Below are 22,323 nucleotides of genomic sequence, written 5' to 3'. Positions count from 1 at the left end.
AGTTGTGAAGTGAGTTACTATTCCGTATAGCAAATCACTACTGAAGGAAGAAAAAAATACTTATTGAAAGTCTAAAATCACTCCAGTGTCCAATTTTCAGTTGATCTCTGAAATGTAGTTTAATGGTTCATTAGACTAGACTAAAGACTTAAGAAATGTTCTGAAGCAAACATCTTGCATTTTAGGCTGATAGATTGAAAGACTTGAAGAACATTCAAATGTCAAACTGAGATACAGTTTCAATGATTGCAAGGTTTCTGATTTATATGGTAATCAATGCAGTTTAAGTTCCTTATATGGGCTCTGAAACTAATCCTTCATGTAGACTTGCCTTTTTTTGGTTGCTTTTTATTTTTATTACATTACTGATGATAAAGCATTGGGTTTGGGGGTTATGAGGTGTTATATAATTATATGCATATTCCATGGAAAAAGCCATGAATTTAGGATTGCAGAATCAAGCTTTCCATTAGTAAATGCTAGAATTAAGACTGCCCGTGCAGTCGTACCTTGGGTCCCTTTGATAAGGTACCCTGTGAGGGAGGGAGGTCTTAACCCCGTTTTATATGGAGGGAGCTACAGACCAAGATTAAAACCAAAAACTGTCACTTGGCAGGGAATTTTGGGGTATGCCTATATGATCTTGTTGTGCCATGCTGTGCTAAGCTTTGCACATGCTTGTTTCCAAATCTGAAGCAGTGTAGCTGTGTCAGTGCAGCATTTCACAAATCTAATAGGATCTGTTTCATTACAGAGCTTAGGCCCTCTGTACACAGTCTTTGTTCCTTTAGATAAATTTACCCTTAAGCCCATCCCATGTTCTTAATTAGGATCATCACCAATTTTTTCAGATGAACCAAATGATCCATTTACTATAAACTATCCCCTGTAAATGTCCTGAGGACAGTTAAAATTTTTCTATATAGTCAAGCTGTTGGAATCTCTCCAGGATTTTGGATACATGCTAGCACATTGAAGTGGTAGGCTAAATTGACCCAGAGACTTTCAAAATGGTTTTCCCTCCAGTAATACCTGATACTAGCTAGCTAGCTAGGTTCCACTGCAGTTTCAAGTGCAAACAGCTTGTGTGGTTCCCCTGAGAAGGATGCTGATACCAAAGATATTCAGGTCAGCTACTTGAATTTCAGTACACATGTTGAGACATCATTCCCCTGTGGCAGCATATAAGTCTGATGCTTCTTTTGGCTGCAGTCTTTGTTTAAGAAGCCTGTAAGCTCCAACCTTTCTATTCAGGTCACTGCTTTTGAGCCACCAAGAGTGAAATATATATATATATATATATGGACAAGCACTCAAAGAAGCAGAAGTAGTTACTTACCTTCCAGAACTGTGTTTCTAAAGTTGATTGTTCATATATTTTCCGTGACATGCCCTCCTTTGACACCGGTACAATGTGGACACCTACACTTCTGGTGACATTTGAGGTTCCCCTGATCTCTGCTGTGGGACATAACATTAAATGGACAGGTATAGCCCCTCTAAACTAAAGACTCTGAGTCCCTATAGATGTTCAGATAAAGGCATGGTGTGTAATCCACATGTGCATGGCAGAAGGCGTGACTGTGGGATCCTGCATCAGATTCTATCATGTCTTATTGCCAGTAAAGTGAGAACCCAGGATTGCCATTCTGGGTTCCCTCTGCACCAGCGAGTAGAACATTCCCACAGCTGTGAGTCCCGTAGCTGATGGGGCTTGTAGCCATGGTAGCACCACAATGCTGCCAGGACCAGGAGTCCTGCAGGCGTGGCCTCTGGGTCCCGGCAGTCCTGCCAGGGCACTGCTAGGACCTAGGGTCCACACCTGCGGGACTCACAGGTCTGGCAGCCGTGGGGTGCTGCTGGGGCTGAGAGTCCCCTCAGCTGCAGGACTCCCAGCCCCGACTGTGCATGGTGCATCCCTGCAGCTAGGAGCCCTGTCAGCCAGTGGGGCTTCCAGCCACAGCAGGAGATGCTGCGGCATGTGAAAATTAAAGCTGGATAGAAACCAGCTATAAAGTTAGAACTCATTTTCCAGCTCTATAGCTGGTTGAATTTTTTTAAGTGTGATTATTAATTTGCACAGGTAGCTGTTTGAAATCAATTGAAGTGCACAATTAACCTGGCAAAGGTTCTGATCTCAAGATTCTCACATCAAGAATAGCAAGGGCTCCATTAATTTTTGATACTTCCTAACTTGTGCCCTTTTAATGTTCTATCAACTTAAGTTTTTAGTGCATTTTTTTAAACTTAAATTGATATGAGGGGGCTGTTCCTGCCTTGCCACTCACTGGTCCTTCCTCAAGTGGGCTGGGATCTTGGAATCCACAGTACACTTCTCTGCCAGTTGAGCTTAGAGAATTAATGGAAGCTATAGAAGGCAGTTACCATTATGTCAACCTCACAGTGGGATGATGAAGGGAACCATTTTACCAATGGCTTTTACAGCTATTTTCTAAACAGCAAAGCAATTTGAAACTCAGTATAATGATTTTGATTCCAGATCTTGTAGGGGAGAGTGCTCAGTGATGGTGTAGTCCCTTCTGTCCCTGTCCCCTTCTTTTCCTGTTCTCATCTTTTGCCTCCACTCTGCTCATGCTCTTATCCTCTGTTTCTGAGTCCTTCTACTTTTCCCTTGTCCCAGCCTATGTCTCTTCTCTGGCCTACAGGTGTTGGGTGTACAGCGTGGTCAAAACCTAGGATTTGTGTAGCCATAGAGCATACTCAGTGTAGGTGGTGGAGTCTTAGGTGGCATGCACTAACAAAGATTTTTGCAAACTCTAGGATTCTTTTCCAGAGACTTTTATCTTGATTACATATTTCACAGAGATAACAAAACATGCATCTCTGACACAAAGGTCTCATATTGGGTAATGGCTGGCAATCTGAACTGTAAGTGTTACTAGCTCCACTTATGTTTTATTCCCCTCTTAATCTTCAGAACTTGAGTTGGAGATCATTCAATGTTTGAGTGGGTTACACTGATGAATTATTCATTTACAACTGGTGTTTTGCACAGGGGCACAAGTCAAATGTGTGTGTGCACAAATTCTTGCCTAACTGGTTAGTGACAATCAAATGCACATACTTGCCAGTAGCAAGATAATTTCTAGTCTTCCTGCTGAATTAATGGTTTCATACAATCTTAAACTAACATTGAGAATGGGCCACCAAGGAAAAATTGAAAATTGAGCTAACCACAATGATATACTGACCAGACTTTGGGAAGCATCCAACAGAGAAATATGTTTAACTTAATTACCTCCCTGTAATAGCCTCTTGGCACATCCTAATTTCACTGAAGGTATTTCAGAGTATTGTCATATTAAAAAAATACTTTGTTCCATAGCGATGGATGTGCCAGAATTATGCATTCTGGGATATATTTAATGACTTTCCTCCCTGTCTTTTAGTAGGAGCTCACATGTCCATTACTTCACAAGTTTTTCAACAAGGTTGTAAATAAATGAAAAGCCCAAAAGATCAGATTCTGTGTGGAATTTAACCATGTCTTTCCCAAAAAATGTTTTTGTTTGTAACAACATATTTTGATATATAGTAGTACATGCTGTACATTTGAGTTAGATGATGGGGCAAATAGTAAACTTCTTTTGGGACACTAGCAAACTGAGTGTTCTGTGTTTCATTGTCAGTAAATGCTATGCCATTGCACCGTGGCTACTTTTGACTTGAAAATAAGACTTTTTCCCCCTTCCCTTCTTCTATTTCAGAACCTGTGTGGTGTCCTTATCTCCTTGTTCCACGGGCCTCATTAGCTTTAAAAGCATTTTTGCTGCATCAGCCATGGAATGATAAATATTCTCTAGATATTTTTCATGTGTAAGGCTTTATTGTAATTTTCTAGTAACTTTTATTATTATTATTGTCACTGCATATTCTTCAGCAGAAGGCTGCTAAATGGGTTCATTTAACTTTAGCAGTCATGAGAAAATCTAAATGGAGGAGTAACACCTGCCTCTCTCCATTTCTGAAAAGAGCTCTTTTCTGTTTTAAGACAATAGCAATAGCCGAGTCCAGGGGAACTCAACCCCCAGTTCATGGGCCAGATCCAGTCTGTGCTGTGTTATCTGGCCCACAGGGCACCCCCTGGGTCCAGAAGTCTGGCAGGAGGAAGTGGTGCCACTGCTTTCCTGTTGCCAAATTTTCCACACCCACAGGGAGCCCTGGGTCCTGCATGCTGGATCGTGGAAAGGGGCAGCACTGGGGCCCAATTCTGGCAGGAGGGGGAGATGCTGAGTCTCTGTGGCCCAGTCCAAGCATGCGAGGCAGAGAGGAGGTGAAGTCGGGCCCCAGGGTCTGATCCTGGTGCACGGGGCTTGATCCAGCCAGTGGACCAGCCCCGCACCACTCTTCTGTCTTGCAAGTTCAAAAGTTTGAGTGCCGCTGGTCTAGTCAAAATTGGCTGTTTGCATCAAAAAGCAGAAGTAGGTTTCATTTGTAAGAACAGCTGATTGCAAAGTGGTTAGGAGTGGTTGCTGGAGAGTAGGTCAGTGTCCCAGTCCTTTGCTGCTTTAGTGGTCCAAAACCCTAAGAAGCATACAACCATCTTACAGATAGTTAGATCTATTGTTTTTATATTGCAGTAGTCATGATGAAATCAATAGACAGTATGCTGGGCAGTATCCAGACCCATGGGAAGGTATTTGCCTCAGAGCATTTGCCATCTAAGAACACAGTCAACATAAAAGAAATACGATTACTGTATGCATTTTGTATTCATTATGTGCATTATCAGTGTGTCTTAAACAAACAGAAATCCAGTAAGGTCTTGGCGATGAGGAGGTAGAAGGTTACAGCGGTAAATAGGACCAAAATGGAAGCTGAACTCTCCAAAGATAAGCAAAAGTGCTTGTGGTGAGAGGAAAGGAGAACGAGGAGTCAACTGGGGAATTAGTGGTATGCAACAAATAAGAGCAGCTTTTTAAGGAGGAAAAGAGTGAGGTGGAGGCAAGAAGCAAGATAATAGATCCTTTTGCAGTGGCTCTTGTAGCCTATCAGGATTTGAAAGATGTAAGAAAAGTCAAGGCAGTAGAGAGAAGTAGCCATAACATGCAATAGATGCTGGTACTATGCCTGTGTTTTCAAGAGGGAGGTAAAAATTTTAGTTGCTTCAATTTATCATAGTGTAAATGGAGGTGCCTGAAGGGGCCTAGTTTTCTGAATTACTGATTGCTCTCCATCAATTATTCCACTCCCTTTCACCTCTCTCCCCTTAGACTCATTAATATTGAGATACCATAAACTTGCTCAAATTTGAAAATGCAGTATAGTAAGGAGAAGTGCAGGTTTCAGTGAACATAAAGTTATGGGAAAGAGTGAAGTGATGAGACTGTGACTAAGACTGATGATGCTGAGGGAAAGTGAAGACAGGTCATGAATTAGTTCTTTGAAACTAATATTTGACCAGGAAAAATAATGGATGGGCTTTTTTTTTCTGTATTAACAAAGTAAAAATGTTCATAAGTTTGCTTCCTTTTCATGGCTTATGTCACATATTGCCAATACTCTTCTTTGACCTCATATGTTATAAGTTTAGTTAATATATGGGCATATATAAATGGATTGAATATATATCAGTTAACTTTTATGGTTTTTATGCAGTGATTATCCAGAGAATGAAAATGTTAAGAAACTGATTCAAGAACAGTTAAATTCATTGTCCAAGTAAGAACCTTTTAAATAATGTTTTAATAGTGTCACTTTAAATGAGGGCACAACAGGAAAAACTGTAATGATTGTTTTTTTTATTTAGCTGCCAATCTAAATGTGCATGTTTAAGTGCTTGAATAACAGCAAATGACATTTTAATGTTTAATAGCCTCCTTTGTCTAATAAAAAAAATGAACCATAAAGTTCTTCCCAAGTGGGAGAACTTCCTTGAAATAAATTGTTTGATGTTAGCATAACAGCCAGAATAATTTACTGTTTTAAATATTTAAGTGGGATGGAAACTACTGTTGAATTTGTGATGTTTCCCTTTCGTGTTGCTGATGTTGCCGACAATGGTCAACAGGAGGTTCATTAATGCTGATTTGAATTAAAAGCATTTAATTGCAGTTAGCATCTGCAGTTTATTGAAAGCCGTTTTCACAACATGTCCATCCATTAGAATGCTGTACTGGGCCAAACATACACAGTGACTTACCTGTGTCTAGTAGTTTAGCAAACAATATCAGTGTGTTCATTTAAGCTATGAAATCTGCCATTGCATCTAGGAAACCAGATGCATTTTCCCTCCCTTCTCTCCTATAGGTTTTTATTATACAGTACAACCTCATTCTATAACAAGCCTTTTAATAACACCTTCTTTTAATCATTATAACAACAGGAACAATTTTTTTTCATTATTATAACTGAGCAAATTGACTAACTCTGTGATAGCGAACACTGTCTTCCATAATGATTTTTTTTCTCCCAGTCCCATGGTGGTTCGCTATGATAAGGTTTTATTATAATATGCAATGATGTGACATTCTAGATTATATTCACATAATTATATCATGTTTTAATCAGACCACAACTAGAACTACTGCAAACTCATATTACAGTTTCAAATACACCCTTGTGGTTGTTCACATGTATTGCATCTATAACTATTCCTGACCGTCCATCTGATTTAGCTTTTATTAAAAGAACTGATAAATAATGTAGGATGTTGTGCAGAATTTACAATGCTCCTGTAAATGTTTAGGTATTCTTCATGTTGTGAATAATTCCTATTGTAGTTGCTGAATATTATTCAATAGATGCTTTTGTTCTGATCTATATGAGCTGAATTTCTGCTTTCCTTCTTTGAGAATGAAAAATGACTTGTTCCTCTTAGTAGGCAATATAGTAGATTGTATTTGTGTTCAAAATCCTGCCCAAATATTACAAATCAGTTGTGACGCTTTCTTTTTGCAGTGACATCAAGAAACTTTTGCTTGATCCTGAATTTACTGTCTTGCAAAGGTGCCTCCTGCTTTCAAGGTAACAGATTCTGACAAAAATCAAAAGTCTTTTCAAAATAAGGTCCTGATCCTATGAACACACATAAATGTGCTTTAAATAAGCAGGAATTCCCATTAAAGTTAATGAGACAACTGAAGTGAGTAGTTAAGCACATGTCTAAGTGTTTTCTAGGCTGAGGTTATTACTTTAATTAGTGAATTTTGCTTTTGTAGTAAATTTTGGATTAGTGTGAAAAGGACCTTGACATGGTTGAATGGAATTACATTTTTTAAAGCTTTAAGGAACTGCCTGTGTTGAAATAGGAGTTATTTGTTCAGTGTTCTAATACCTGGTAAGTGCCTTACAGAAAGATGCATCTTTTCTGTACTTAACTACCTTTTAAATACATAACATTTATTATCTAACATATAAAATCAATCAGTGTTGTGGCTGTCATGTGGTTCAGGAGTTCAAATTAATTTGTAGCTATGATGTATAATGGTATAATACTTCATTTTGATTTTTGACTTAGACTCTATGGTGATGAATCTGAACTGCATTTCTGGACTGTTGCTGCCCATTATTTGCATAATTTATACCAGGAAAAAGTGCAAACTGCAAAAACTTCAGACACAATTATTCTTCCAGAAAAATTGGTCAATCCATTGGATATATGTTATGATATACTGTGTGAAAATTCCTATTTTCAGGTATTTTGAGGCATTTTTATATAATATTAATATATGATTAAATCGAGAAAAAGGCTTTGAATTAATTATGAAGTTCTACTCTGAACTTAGCCTAGTCATAAGCTTAAAACACAGTGCTTCTACACATATAATTAGCATGGAGCAATAAGCTCTGGCACAGTTTGCATCAGACAGCAGCTCCCAGGCTCTGCGTACACACGTGTCTGGGCCCGCAGCAGTTAGCACTGGGGTGGAACAGCCCGGGGCTGGCAGCAGGCCCAGGGAGGGGGTCAACCTCAGGCTCTGGGTTCCAGCGTCGGGTGGTGGAGGGGCTGGCTGAGGCATGAGGGAGGCAGCCCCCAAGGGTGTAGCACCCTTGTGCCCCAGCCAGACCCAGTTACTATCTACATGTGTGTTGAGGTGGCATAAATTACTCTGCCATAGGATAGTACTTGTCCCAGACAGTACTACCCTACGAAGGAGCTAATTTACTGCAGCCTAATACAGGCACACGTATAGACAGTGGCACTTTACTGCAGAGCTAATTAGTCAACTCCATGGTAAAATGCACATGTAGATGTATCCAGTGATATTAAAAGGTTGTGGGGTGTTGGTGGTTAAACGTAATGTATTTTTGTAACTATATTTATAGCAAATATGGATAAAGTTCCTATAAGACCACATAATATTTTTGGTACATTAGCAGTTCATATTATGGGAAAAGTTCTGTTTTATATGTTAGCAAGATTATTCAAAAGCTTGTATAAGTATTTTTTCTTCTTTTTAGAAATTTCAGCTTGAAAGAGTAAATCTACAGGAAGTTAAAAGATCAACTTATGATCATACTAGGAAATGTGCTGACCAACTCCTCCTCCTTGGACAGGTTCGTAGGTGATTTTTTTTTTTCTTTTCATAGTACATCTCTCTCATTTCTATGGACTTTGCATGTTTCTAATCCTTCTCTATCTATTCGACATGGCATCAATCTTAAATGGGATGGGGATAATACTCTGATATTCATCCAAGACTCAGCTGGATATGTTGCTGACATATTGTGTGTGTGGATCTAACGAAGCTGAAATGTTGTGCAAGGTGTCCTCCAAAAGCAGAAGGCCCTTCAAGCCTCATTGTTCTGTTAGTTCCCTGCTGAATGTTTTTCCTGTATTTATATCCAAGCAAGAGAATGCTACCTTTTGCAATATTTGCTCAGATAACTCGGTGTGTAGCTGAAATTATTTGCAGATAGGTTTACAATACCTTATGGTTTATGGCATCAGAGAGACTATCAGTTCTAAAGGCCTGAACCTTTGATCTTCATTGTTAACAAGGAGACTATATATCAACATTAGTATATTAACCTTATGTTGTCTAAAACCAGGTTTTACTTTGTATACATAAAATGCATATACAATAAGGACAAGTGCAAAGTTCCGCACTTAGGCCAGAACAGTCCCATGCATCAGTACAGATCGGGAACTGTCTGGCTCTGCAGAAAAGGATCTGGGGTTACAGTAGACAGTAAACTGAATATGAGTCAACTGTATGGCATTGTTGCGAAGAAGGCTAATAGCTTACTGGACTGCATTAGTAGGTGTGTTGCCAGCAGATCTGGAGTACCGTGTCCAGTTTTACCCTACCCCACTACAGAGAGGATGTGAGCAAAGTGGAAAGAGTCTAGTGGAGGGCAATGAAAATGTTTAGAGGGCTGAGGCATGTGACTGCTGAGGAGAGGCTGAGGGACCTGGGTTTATTTAGTCTGCAGAAGAGAAGACTATGGGGGGATTTAATAGCAGCCTTCAACTACCTGAAGGGTGTGTCCAAAGAGGATGGAACTAGACCGTTCTCAGTGGTGGCAGCTCGCAGAAACAAGGAGCAATGGTCTCAAGTTGCAGCAAGGGAAATTTAGATATTAGGAAAAACTTTCTCACTAGGAGGGTAGTAAAACATAGAACAGGTTACTCAGAGAGGTTGTGGACTCTCCATCCTTGGAGATATTTAAAACCCAGCTACACAACTTTGGCTGGGATAATATAGATGGGGCTGATCCTGCTTTGAACAAGGGGTTGGACAAGATGACCTCCTGAGGTCCCTTCCAACCTTAGTTTTCTGTGATTCTACGGATGCCATTCACTTACCTCTCTAGTTCTCTCCATCAGCTGTCATTTGGATAATTTTTAAGAAGTGTTATTTCAGATACTAAACTAACCCATGAAATCCTAGCAGTTTCTCTGCTTTTACAATCTTTATTTCCTGCCAACTTATTTTTAATACTTTTCTTTTCTGTGTTACTCTTGTGAGAAGACCACACAAACTGCGGAAATTACATACTCAATTTACTGTTCCTTTTTAAGACCTTTTCAGGAAAGCGCTTAAGTATATGCTTTAATCCTGTTCTTGTTCAGGATATATGCTTAAGTGCTGTCTGAATAAGGGTGATTCCTTATCACCCTTATTCCTGATTTCCTGATTCCTGATGTGGGGCAGTAAATATTAGGGGTGCGCCGACAGAAATTTTGGGGGCCCATACCGATAGCTGACATTTAAGGAGGCATATCAGCCGATACTGATCTGATTTCCAATACAGCTGCCTCCACCTGGTAAGTCCAGTGTAGTGGGAGGGGAGGGCTGAGGAAGGGGTGTAGAGTGGGGGCCAGATTAATGTGGTGAGGGAGGGGGCAGGGGCAGGCACTGCCCAGGCAGGGTGGAGAGGGGGCAGAGCTGCAGCTGGCAGGGCGGCTCCCACTGCTGCTTACACCCCAGGAGGGCACAGGGGGCCATGCCCCCCTGGATCTGTGCAGGACAGGCTGCAGCCAGAACTGCGCAGGGCTCTTCCTGGCAGGGGCTGGGCTCAGAGTGGGCGCTGGCAGCACTGGGAGGATGCTGCATCCATCCCAAATTTCACCGCCACTCACTCCCAGCACTGCCGCCACCCGGCACTGCTCCATCTCAACTCCCCACCTCCACCCGCATGCTGGGAAGAGCCGGGGCTGTGGCCGGCAGTGGCGGCGCTGGGAGCTGAGCTGTGGCGAAATCTGGGGTGGATGCAGCATCCTCCCAGTGCTGCCAGCATCTGCTCTGAGCCCAGCATCCGCTGAGAAGAGCCCCGTTCGGTGAATCGGTGCACCGAACCGATGTATTGGTGCACCTCTTGTAATTAGTTAATAAACTGAAAAAAATACATATCTTCCTTCCCATTTCCTCCAATTTCTATTACAGTAAGTGTTTGGGTGTTCAAGTGTTTTTAACGAAGTAGGATCAAATGTTCAAACACAAGGCTGTAATTCAAGGTGGCAGTGCCCTGTTAAAGAAAATGTCATTTTATTTTTCCCCCAGACTGACAGAGCAGTACAACTATTGTTAGAGACAAGTGCAGAAAATCCACATTATTACTGTGATTCACTCAAGGCCTGTTTGGTCACAACAGTCACTTCATCAGGTCCTTCTCAAAGCACTATTAAACTGGTAGCAACTAATATGATAGCAAATGGAAAGCTGGCAGGTAAGTATGTAAGCAAGTTTACTGATAGCTAATAAAGAGACGAATGTAATTAGACAAAAAGCATGTTTTTATAATAAACTTTTTAGGTTACTTGTTACATAGGGTGTGCTATGACAGATGTTCATAAGGTATTAGTAGTAATTAGTAAGCACCTGGTAATAAAGACCAACTTGTGCTGCTGTTTTTATTAGAAACTATATTTCAGAAATTAACCTGCTTGCAATTTATTGCTTACGCTTAAGAAAGTTGGCATTTAATGCTCCATATTTTCCATATCCCTAATAATAATAATGTTTATAATTGAATATAGTTAAACATTTCAGCTTGGAAATGAAACTCTCTTTTTAGTTCATAATTTGTTTCAAATAAATTAATATACATACTTTTCTAGACTTTTACCTTAACGTCTATCTTATGCAGTTAAATAGGTATGTGTAGTAGGGGACTGATTTGGAATGCATAAAGACATGCAGCAATGCAACTTGTAGAAGTTATTAAAGAAAATTTTTTGTGGACACTTTATACGGATTTTTTACTATTTCATTTATTATTTAAGGCATAAACTATGCGAGAAAAAATAAAGAATGCTTACAAAAATCAGCCTTATTTTGTATAGTGCTGTGGCATTTTCAAAGTGTGCCTATGGTCCAGTGAGCTCTCTAGCATTTTATATAGAACGAAGTAAAGCACGAGAGAAATGGCACCTTATGAAGCAGGGAAGGGGGCTAAGGAACTTAAATGGAACAAAGATTCAAGTTGTATAGGAAGCATGTAGAATGAACTAGGAACTTGTAGATACTCTTCTTCCAAAGTCAGGATGGGTTCTTTTGTTTGGGTTTGCTTGCACTTAAAAGAAACTTTTTCCTTAACGGAGACCCAAGTTTTATAACACCCACTTTTACTTTCCAGAGGGAGTGCAGTTGCTGTGTCTGATAGATAAAGCTGCTGACGCCTGTCGCTATTTGCAAACCTACGGTGAATGGAATCGTGCAGCTTGGCTTGCAAAAGTCAGTAATTTGTCAAGAGCTTGCTTTATTACATAAGTAGTTTATCTCAAAACATCTCTCTCTAAAGATCAGCGTGCATGTTAAAGTCTTACAAAGTTTAAGAGCATACAGGATCTATTCAGAACTACCACTGTGAAAACATTTTTCCAATGTATTAAGTTGTAACATCCTGATTCTAGATAAACCGATTCTGGCCTGAGAGCCTCAGTGGGCCTCTGCATGAGGACAGAGGACCACCCGACCTGGAGCATATTACATAATTGTAGTGTAAAATGGAAAAATATGACCACTTTTCTAGTTATCAAAGAAAGACTTGTCAAGCCATTTAAAAAAATAATAATTCTGACTCCCTCTAAAAATTGGTTTTCCTTGAAAAACCATACATTCTTTTTTGATTCAGTGTGTGTCTACAGAATATGTCTACAGTGACAACAGTCCATTTTGACATATGGGGAATGACTGGCTAGACTGCAGTAGTCCAGAGAAGGACCTGGGGGTTACGGTGGACCATAAGCTGAATATGAATCAACAGTGTGCTCTTGTTACAAAAAAAGCCAACAGCATCCCGGGTTGTATTAACAGGAGTGTCACTTGCAAATCAAGGGAAGTGATTCTTCCACTCTATTCAGAACTGGTGACATCTCAACCTGGTGTACTGTGTCCAACTTTGAGCTCCACACTTCAGGAAGGATGTGGACAGTTTGGAAATAGTCCAGTTCAGAGCAACAAAAATGATCAGGGGCCTGAGAGACAAGATTTATGAAGAAAGGCTAAAGGAGCTAGGGTTATTTAGCCTGGAGAAGAGAAGACTGAAGGGAGATTTGATAATAATCTTCAAATACCTGAAGGGTGATTCAACAACGGATGAAGATAGGCTTTTCTCTGAGGCTGGGAGCAATGGCCTCAACCTGCAGCAGGGAAAATTCAGGTTGGCTGTTAGGAGGAACTTTCTGAGTGTGGTCAAGCATTGAAACGGGCTCCCTGGAGAAGCTGTGGAGTCTCCAACCTTATGAACTTTCAAAAACAGGTTAAACAGACACTTGGCTCATATGGTTTAGTCAGGGATGAACCTGCCTTGAGCAGGGAGATGGACTAGAAGGCCTTGTGATATCCCTTCCAGACCTACTTTTATTTCATCCTATGTCATATCCAAGCTAAGTTAACTAGGTCATTCAGGTTCAACCAGCGGTAGCACAGAGCTCAGCATGGATTACAAAGCCCACCCAGGAAACTGCAAGAGGACTTGGATTGTTAGCCTCTGCTGGGCTCTTTCCTGCTGTGAATCCCCTACTAGAGTTAACTAAATAACTACTTAAAAACTAGCTTGGATGTTTCTACATGAACTGCAGTGAATACAGTGTAGACACACTGTATGGCTAAGCAGCTATAGAAAAAATAAGAATGATTTTATTACCTCTCTATATAGAACTAAATATGGGTGTCTTTTTGTCTATTATAAAGTAACAAAGATTTGCCAGAGGGGAACATATTAGATTTTTTCAAAATAACTCCATCTTTTTTAAAAAATTGGTCATGTTTTCTTTAGTTTGTCAGGAAAGTTTGAGACATTTTAAACTATTTGAGCAATCCCAGGGCTTGGATATTTGGCACCTTTTTCAGTTCTTTCTTTTCCTCGCTGTAATTGTTTTAGGGACAAATGCATTTCTTGATATTAGCAGGGCTAACTAGAAATACACAATATGAGTGAGAATCAACTGAGTTTTTTAAATGAAATCAGACTTATGAAAATGTAAGAAACTTGTATGTGTGAACTGTTGACTTACAGAAATAGAGAATTCTTTGTCTCTTCCACCTCTTAAAGGTTCGTTTAAATGCAGAGGAGTGTGCTGATGTCTTGAAGCGCTGGGTGGATCACCTTTGCTCTCCACAAATCAACCAAAAATCAAAGGCCATCCTTGTCCTCTTGTCGCTTGGATGCTTTACCAGAGTCGCAGAGATGCTTCACAGGTAGAGATGAACGAGCACCCTCTGTGCTCTGCTTTGTCCAGCGTTGTCAGTCAAACATTAAATTGGGAAATGTTCTTTTGCAATGAACTACTTGCACCATTTTCTGTTTAAACAATGTATTCTGTTTTCTTGAGTTAATAGTCACCTCAATAGTTTATCCTCCATTTCTGTGCGACTAAACTGAACCTTTTGCTGTAATTTCCAAAAAGCAGACAGGAGCTTTTAAAGATGTAAGCAGTCGAGCAGCACTGACATTTTATAAAAATACTAGTTGTAAGTTATCCTTTCAAAAACTGCGCTGAAGATCAGCTCATTGAGTGCTGTTTAATTAGCCCAACAATTCAGATAAACTGTATCTAAGTTTCATGCTGCCAAATAGCCTGAAGTACTCCTAAGCTTTCCTGTCCTAACAAGTTTGTTTCTTCTCTTCACCAGCATGAGGTATTTTGATAGAGCTGCTTTATTTGTTGAAGCTTGTCTGAGGTATGATGCAATAGAAGTTAATGAAGATACAAATATCCTTTTGCTAAAACTGTGCTGGGTGGATGGGTGGGTGGGTGTGTGTGTCCATGTCCTATATTAGGTAGTATGCACAGGAGAAGGAACTTCATTTATATTCCTCAGTGTGTGCTGTAATTCTTGAGGGAGCAATAGGATATATAGATGAGCAGAAAGAAATCCTGCACAGTCAACAATACAGTGTTGTATTCCTGTGTTTTGTTAAATCCCATGCAAAACAAATATCAAATCAGTGGCGCTAGGAAGCAAAAGAGCAAGAAAGAGAGGAAAGTGCTTGCACACGTGTGTATGCACATGCACACACACACACATGAATGATTGTTTGAAATCAGAGCTGTGAAGGATCAGATGATGGAGTATTGGTGTTGAGAGGATTTGGGCTTAAGTCACTGGTTCTTGTGGTGGACATTTTGCGGTGTTTCAAATCCTACACAAAACCCTACAGTGTGTGCTGCCAAGAATTTTCTTTATGGAAGGGGTGAGTTTTGAGGTGGTAAGAACGATGCAACTTAAAAGATCAAACTGTATTGTGAGACAGCTTAATAAAGCTACTGAGATCTTGCTTAGTCCCATATACGCTTTTGCGAACCTGTTATCTGGGGATTTGTATCTATCATTTAGATTAGTTTAGAAATAAATGCATATTACTTATAAAATATATGCAGCATGCTTAGTAATATTTTATAAAGCTTCTATTTACATAAATTTCAGATTATCTTGGCACCATTAATGACAAAGTCAATAGTGTTTCTTACAACTAATTTCACCAACATTGTTCTATTGCCAGTATCTTTCAACCTAGATAAATATTAGAAAAATATTAATTATGGACTCCTATTGATATAAATAGACATTAGATGTGCATTTGTGTTCAACTGAATCTCCATAGACCCTTATTAATATTCTCCTACTTTTAATGTGTTACTCTCAGACAATCTAAAATAATGGTACCAGCCAGCTAAGATCACCTAGAGACGGATTTTTATTTTCACCTATGATCAGAAATATTTAAGATAGAATGTGCTGTGGTATTCCAACATGACTACCAGCTGTATTCATCATTTCCTATTTAGTAGGAGGTTGGCGTGAGGGAAGCCTGGTGTTGAGCTTTCTCTATCACTGCTCTCTACTCTTTTCCTTAATCCCTGTTTACATAAATTGATCCATGCAATATTTGCAGATTATGCCAGAAGCTTGAAGACACTGGGTTTTAAACATGGATCAATTCAGTTTGCCTCGAAAGCAGGAGCAGCTGGCAAAGATCTATTGAATGAGCTTGAACAACCTAAACAGGAAGTGACTAAAGGATGACAACTCTAAGCTAAATCACACACAAAAAAAAAAAAAAAAAAAAAAAAAGATTCTCATCAGACAGGGTGTTTTTGACACTTTCAGGACTGAGATTACATTGTATGAAAATAACTTCTTTGGGCCATGACACTAGGGGTCAAATATAAGTTGTGTTTTACTTGAGCAGCACTTTCTTTTGCAATGTATGGTGGCATTGTTATAGAGCTTGTCATTAAGTAGTTCTTATTTATCTCAAAGACATTTTTTAAATTATGTTTGTTTTGGGGAAGAAACACGGGAAGATTTAGAAAACAAATTGTAGGACTAAATGTTGCTGCTTTGACCGTATAATTAACATTCCAAAATTCACTGGCAGATTTGAGGGACAGCATTCTTTTTTTTGTTTGTTTGTTTGTTTTCCAAAAGAGGCCTTTTATAAAAATGAAGATTTGTCTTTGCAAGTTGTGCATATGATGCATTCCGTACTTTAAAAACAGAAAATATTTAAGGAATAAATTTAGATGGCAAACATGCATTGCTTTTCTTGCCTTGAAAACTGTACTCTTCCTAATTCCACAATTACATTTTGATAAGCCTGGAATATTGTCATTCCCATTGTTGGCTGTGAATAGTATCTTTGAAAGCTATAATTCTATGAACCCCCTAAACAGTTTATAAAACATATCAAAACGTGTTCTTTCTACAGTGTGTGTGTGTGTGTGGTTATGGATTCTGAGAGATCCTTACATTGTGTATTATTTTAAAACTGAATCCCTCTCCATGCCTTAAAGTCTAAATCCTGCCCTATATGGGTTGTTATGTGGGATCAAAAGAACAGAAAAAGATCTTCTCATACAAGCAGAAGGAGAGAATCCCTTCAAAAGCATTCAAGAAGCTTTTAAAGTACTTGATATTGAACCATTTCTGCAGTTCTCTAGCTGTTGTGACTTAGCTTCTTGTTGACTGGGCTCCCAGCAGTGGTAGGTAGCTACAGAAAGCATTATGTGCAACAGGGCATGGTCTATTATATCAGCCTCTGGTTTACCCTGCGGAAGGTTAGCAAGGTTGGCAGGACTCGTGTAACTGAAGATGCCTAGGTGGAATTCATCCACAGCATGCTAGCTACTTATCTGACAGTGTTTTTTGCATTATTTCTTAGGGCAGATATATCAATTTTCTTTTATACCTGCATTACGAACTTTTGTGTAACAGAAAATTATCTGCTGAAATATGATTTGCTTTGAATGTTAAATTGCACTTATAAAATGAAGGGTAAGTGCACTGCAACTACTGTTGGCTAAAGAACCTGTAGTTTTTTGTAAAAATAAGTTACTGTAACTAACTAAAAAGTGATACTATAAAGATACTTTAAAGAAACATATCACTTAAATCATCAGTTGAGTTTCTATAAGTAATAGAATATAGAGTTTCCATATGTCTGCATATTTATTTGCATCTCTTAACTCCATAAAAGTTTTTAAGTCAAAGCCAAATTGGCATTTCTGATAACATTTCAAAAGGTTGGTATTTTCAGTACATGGTGGTTTTTATATAAATAGAAAATGTGAGTTTCATTTATATAAACAGGAAATTGAATGTTTTAAGTATAATGTATCTGATTTCTTCCTGCCACATGTTCCACATACCATATTGTACATTCCTTTCCATGTATTATAAACAAAGCTTATATAATTATGTTAGCTTGGAAAAATAAATATACAATCCAAATTGCCTTAGGCATTAACTTTTAAGCAACCAAGAGAGTTAGGTAAAATAAATATAACTAACTGTGGGTTAAATTCTGGCACCTTCACTCACATTGAGTAGTACATCACTCCTAAATTGCTTCTATTGTTTTCAATAGGACCATTCATAGGTTATAATACTACTTAGTATAAGAAACCACTTTGGAATCTGTCCGTAAACAAATCCTGTGAGGTTTTCGTCAGAAGGTCTCTGGAAAAAAAAATCTACATATGCTTCACTGTACAGTTGGAATTTTAGATCTGGTTTAATGTAATTTTAAAAGAAAAGCAGTTATTGAAAATGCCTTCCATTTGCTGAATGTGTTTCTATGTGCTTTTCAGTGTGACGGTTATACTTATTGCACAAGAATGTGGTGTTTTTATTTGTTTTTGTTTTTTTCTCCTGTCACCATTGTATGCAAACTCTGGATGGTGTAAAAATCATTGCAAAAATTTGTTTGGCTGTTAACATAGTCACAGTAATAAAAATAGACTTTGGAAATCACTTTGTTTTTGATTTATTGGAAAAATATTTCATCCACAGTACTGGGACCAAATGATGATATCTCATTGTTTTTACAGAAAGCCATCCCAAGTGGAATAACGCTCCGGGTAATTCTGGGCAGGGGCAATGGAGTTCAGCTTCATTCACACATAAGCCGCATTGTTCATTTTATAGTAGATACATTCTGCTTTTGAATGGTATAATTTACTGACTTTGTCTCCTAATAAAAAAACAACTGTTGTGGTAGTTATGGTTGCAGTGGTACATAATATATTTTCGTGCTTTTAAGCCAGTGATTCTCAGCCTTTTTAGACTCAAGGCATCCCTTGTTAGATCCAAGAGTCAGCTGTTAGCTTCACGCTTTTCTTGACTATAGAAAGGTAACAGGTCTTCAGTTGCAAAGCGCTCAGGAAGACAACAGTCAGAATGCTGGTAGCAATGGATTTCTATTTGAAATCTCTGGGTTTCTTATGAATCGTATAGGTGTTTCCATCCGGTGCTAATATTGCACAGGACTCCATGGCACTCTTAAAAGCAGCACCCTGGTTGGAAATCACTATTTTAAGGATTTAGGGGGATGAGTTAAAAGGAGAGCCTTGTGAATCCTTTGGTCAATACAGTCTGAGGCTTTTCTTTCCCTCTTGAGCAGCTACTGGCAAACAGTATACACCCTGCCTTCCTCACACTTCTATTGTTTACACTAGTTCCTCAGTGACCTTGTGTTTTCATATCAATTATGTGAATAAGTAAGACGCATCTGACTCATCCATTCCATGCAATGGAAAAGTTACTGTATCACTTCACCGACTTGGTCTCTTTCCTGCTCAGGTAACTTTCTGTTCACCTACAGGGACATTTGGTCTCATGCTTAGCTTGTTTCTGTCTCCTTGAGGCTAAGTACAGACAGTCAAAACCCCTGAGGCTGAATTAGTTCAGTTTTTGCAGGTTAGTCTAAGCTGCACAGATTAAATTGAAATAGAAGTGAACAAACATTTACCTTCAATTCAGGAAATGCAGCCACTTGCCTGCAGTGGCTCAGGCCAGAAGCTGGGCGGGTGCTAGAAGATGGCTTTCTGGCATGTAGCCAGCATGGGCTGTGCGCTCACTTCCTATTCCTGCTTCCTCTAAGGTCTCTGGCATTTGCAGTCCAAAATCATAGCACCAGGACCCTGCAGGGTTGCTCATCACTTCTTCTTCCTGCTTCCAGGTGCCTATGGGATTTGTAGTTCACAGTTGCAGCCAGCAGTAAGTTTGAGCAGGGGGAAGGGGTATTTAAACCCTATCCCTGGCCCCAGACCTGAGCCAGGGTTTACCTAAGGGGGGCAACCTCCTCCCCCCACTGCAGACTAGGCTGCATCCCCAGCAAGACTTGCCCCTCCCACCCCCTTGTCATCCAGATGTTACTGCTCCAGCCAGGGAGCAGAGAGGTGGGGCCAGCCCTGCTCTCTGGAGCAGATAGCCCAGCATAGCCTAGGGCTTCAAAACATGCTGGGATGCTGGAGGTCTCTAATTTAACTTGAACTAGGAAGGGGTCTGGGACAGAAATTGCATAAACCAGTTTGACCCAAATCAATTAAGTCTGATTCTACTACATTCAACCAGGTTTATCTTAAATCAGTTTCAGCCATTTTGAAACTGTTTATGCATACTGAACTTATGTTCTGTTACAGGTTTAAACTGGTTTATGTGTGATTTCTGTCCCTCGCTTGAGTGACTGCGTTATTTAATTAACATTTGGTAGATTTATTTTGGTGCACAGGCATGCCATTGTGGCTAAAAATCATCTTGGATAAATGCTTGCAATATGTAGTTCAGATTCTAGAAATCAGCATATGAGGGAACAGCAACATGACTGAAGGCCTTGTTTTAGTGTATGGGAATACAAAGTAAAAGTGAAATAACCAGGGGAAAAAATTGCCCAGCTAGATTATTTTTAAACTTCTTTCTTTCTCTGACACTTTTCTTTCCTTTAAACCATCATGAAAAATTCAAGTAGTGCCTAAAGCTTATATTCTGTTTTGCCATTTCTAAATTTTTTATAAACAAAGGTCTAACGCTCCTGTTAAAGCTGAATTCTGTAGCACAGCCATAACTATGGTGCGCCAAACTAGCAGCAATGTTAAGTGGTGAATAAACCATATGACTTACATTTATTGCCCTAATTGTTTATGTATTTAGATAAATTAGAGGGGTATTTTTATTTCTGTTCAGCTCACTTCTTTTCATTACTTTGGATTTTACTTGAGAAAGGTCACAAATTCTATCCTTAATTAATTAACCATGAATTAATTGTTGAGATGGTATGCCAGCAATATCTTTTTTTTTTTCTTTTTTTTTAAACACAGACTTATAGTTATGGTTCCTTCTGTTTAATGCCTCCTAAGGCATCATGTAAATCTTAGGCTATTATTCTTCTAGGACAAAGACTTGCCTATTTAACTTGTATCTGACTCTTCAAAGATGGGTAAGATGTTTTCATTTTAAATGTTAACACCTTATTTTATAAGGTTCATTCAGGCCTAAAGATTTGTGCCTGCCCAAACAAGTCCTTTGCTCCTTCTTGCGATCTGAGAGAGGTTTATGGGGAAATTTTGGGGATTGCTATGATTTAATTTACAATTAGTTTTCCATCTCCTGATTTTAAAAAATGATCAAACTATTTCAGATAATATTTGTACTTGACAATAACATCCTTATTTGGAAAGTAAATGCAAAGTCTGCAATGGACCCTAGCAACTTAGTTTTAATATTAAGGTAGCCTTGATAAGGGTTGAATTATAACATGTTATATTGTAGTGGCAGTAGTCTGTATAAATTAACCACATGAATTAGGAAGTGTCTAAAATTGCCTAACTAGGTAGGGTAGGCATTTGAATTACTTCTCCAGAATCTTTGAGATATGGTGAATATATTTTTGATTCACGGGCAGTAATCTATGGAAAATTACAAACTGTAGGAGTTTATAGCAGGGTGAAAATTATTAGTACTATATTGCAAATACATTATTTATAATACCATTTCATTAAAATTCAAACTACCTTTGACAGTGTGCCAATTTAGAGGCTTCGCAGTGAGATAGAAGCATATATTATACATCAAGGAAACCAGTCCAGAAAGTTGTGGTGATCACTGTCTGGGTAAACAGTCTAAGATAAGTTGTTTTGCAGAAGTTGACTCGGGGGACAGGGTCACCGGGACATTCACAGACTGTCAAACAATGAATTTGTTTAGTTTGGATGATTGCTGGCTGCAGCTTAATTTAATGTCTTTCAGGATTCAGCTAGAAATTGGTGTGGTGGCGGGTAAGGAAATTGTAAATTGGCAAAAACTTGAGGACAAAATCCTGGAAAATGTTACTTTAGAGCAGCATTTCTCAACCCCGTGGGTTGTGACCCAGAAGTGGGTTGCAAGAATATATGAAGGGGTTGTGAACAAACTTGAAAAATGGATTCTCCTCTCAAGGAGAAAAATATGGGAAACAGCGCTTTTCCCTTGCAGGCTGGCAGAGTTCCAGCCTGCAAGGGGCTGCTTGGGGACCCCCATGCCCCACACACTGGGGACCTAGTGGCAGGGGCGGGGGTGGGGGGCGGTGGGTTGGGAATGAGGGGCACTGGGCCGGGACTGGCCATCAATGTTTATAAATGGGTCCTGGTACAAAAAAGGTTGAGAACCACTGCTCTAGAGACTACACTAGTACCAGTATACTCAAGGAGCTAATAGATCTTTTCTGACTTTTTCTCTCTGCAGTTTTTTACAACCTGCCTGATCCACAGCATAAGTACTGTATGCAGAGCAAGTGCAAAATACCCACTAGAGAGGCACAGTATAAGCCAAAAAAACTTGCTATTCATTTCTATATTGGATCAGTGTAACTAAACTAATTATCTCGCTGCCCAATCACAAAGTTAGTGGTTTGAGTTGTAAGAGCTGACTTGGAAGAGAGGGATTTTGAGAGATTTAAAGTTTGAAACAAGATTTCCCCCTCCCCTCCAAATTCTGACTTCCTTGGGAGAGAATGTGCCTAGTATTGAATGAACTTTTGTGCTACATATCTGAAAAAAAAGCTCTTCAAATGTTTTACTATCTGTAAAATCTGGCTTGGCACCCCAGGGTGCTGTGAGATGCCCGTCCCCTTCTCCCCCACACTGGTGTA

At 39.3% G+C, this 22,323-nt stretch overlaps 1 protein-coding gene across 1 annotated transcript in view; it reads left to right on the top strand.

Moving 5' to 3' along the window:
• The window catches only part of WDR11 (WD repeat domain 11), a 103,593-nt gene extending 85,423 nt beyond the window's left edge, over positions 1 to 18,170 (top strand). Inside the window, exons 20-29 of the mRNA XM_059730071.1 lie at positions 3,729 to 3,837; positions 5,620 to 5,682; positions 6,922 to 6,987; positions 7,481 to 7,658; positions 8,425 to 8,520; positions 10,971 to 11,136; positions 12,046 to 12,143; positions 13,966 to 14,111; positions 14,547 to 14,629; positions 15,787 to 18,170. Of these exons, the coding sequence (XP_059586054.1) occupies positions 3,729 to 3,837; positions 5,620 to 5,682; positions 6,922 to 6,987; positions 7,481 to 7,658; positions 8,425 to 8,520; positions 10,971 to 11,136; positions 12,046 to 12,143; positions 13,966 to 14,111; positions 14,547 to 14,629; positions 15,787 to 15,941 (1,160 nt within the window). The 3' untranslated portion in view covers positions 15,942 to 18,170. The remainder of the gene's footprint in view (positions 1 to 3,728; positions 3,838 to 5,619; positions 5,683 to 6,921; positions 6,988 to 7,480; positions 7,659 to 8,424; positions 8,521 to 10,970; positions 11,137 to 12,045; positions 12,144 to 13,965; positions 14,112 to 14,546; positions 14,630 to 15,786) is intronic.
• Positions 18,171 to 22,323: the final 4,153 nt, after the last annotated feature.

Source organism: Alligator mississippiensis, chromosome 6, assembly GCF_030867095.1.
Source record: "Alligator mississippiensis isolate rAllMis1 chromosome 6, rAllMis1, whole genome shotgun sequence".
In the NCBI taxonomy this organism is placed as follows: Eukaryota; Metazoa; Chordata; order Crocodylia; family Alligatoridae; genus Alligator; species Alligator mississippiensis.
Note: the sequence above shows the minus strand (reverse complement) of the source record. Positions and strands in the feature narration are given on the sequence as shown.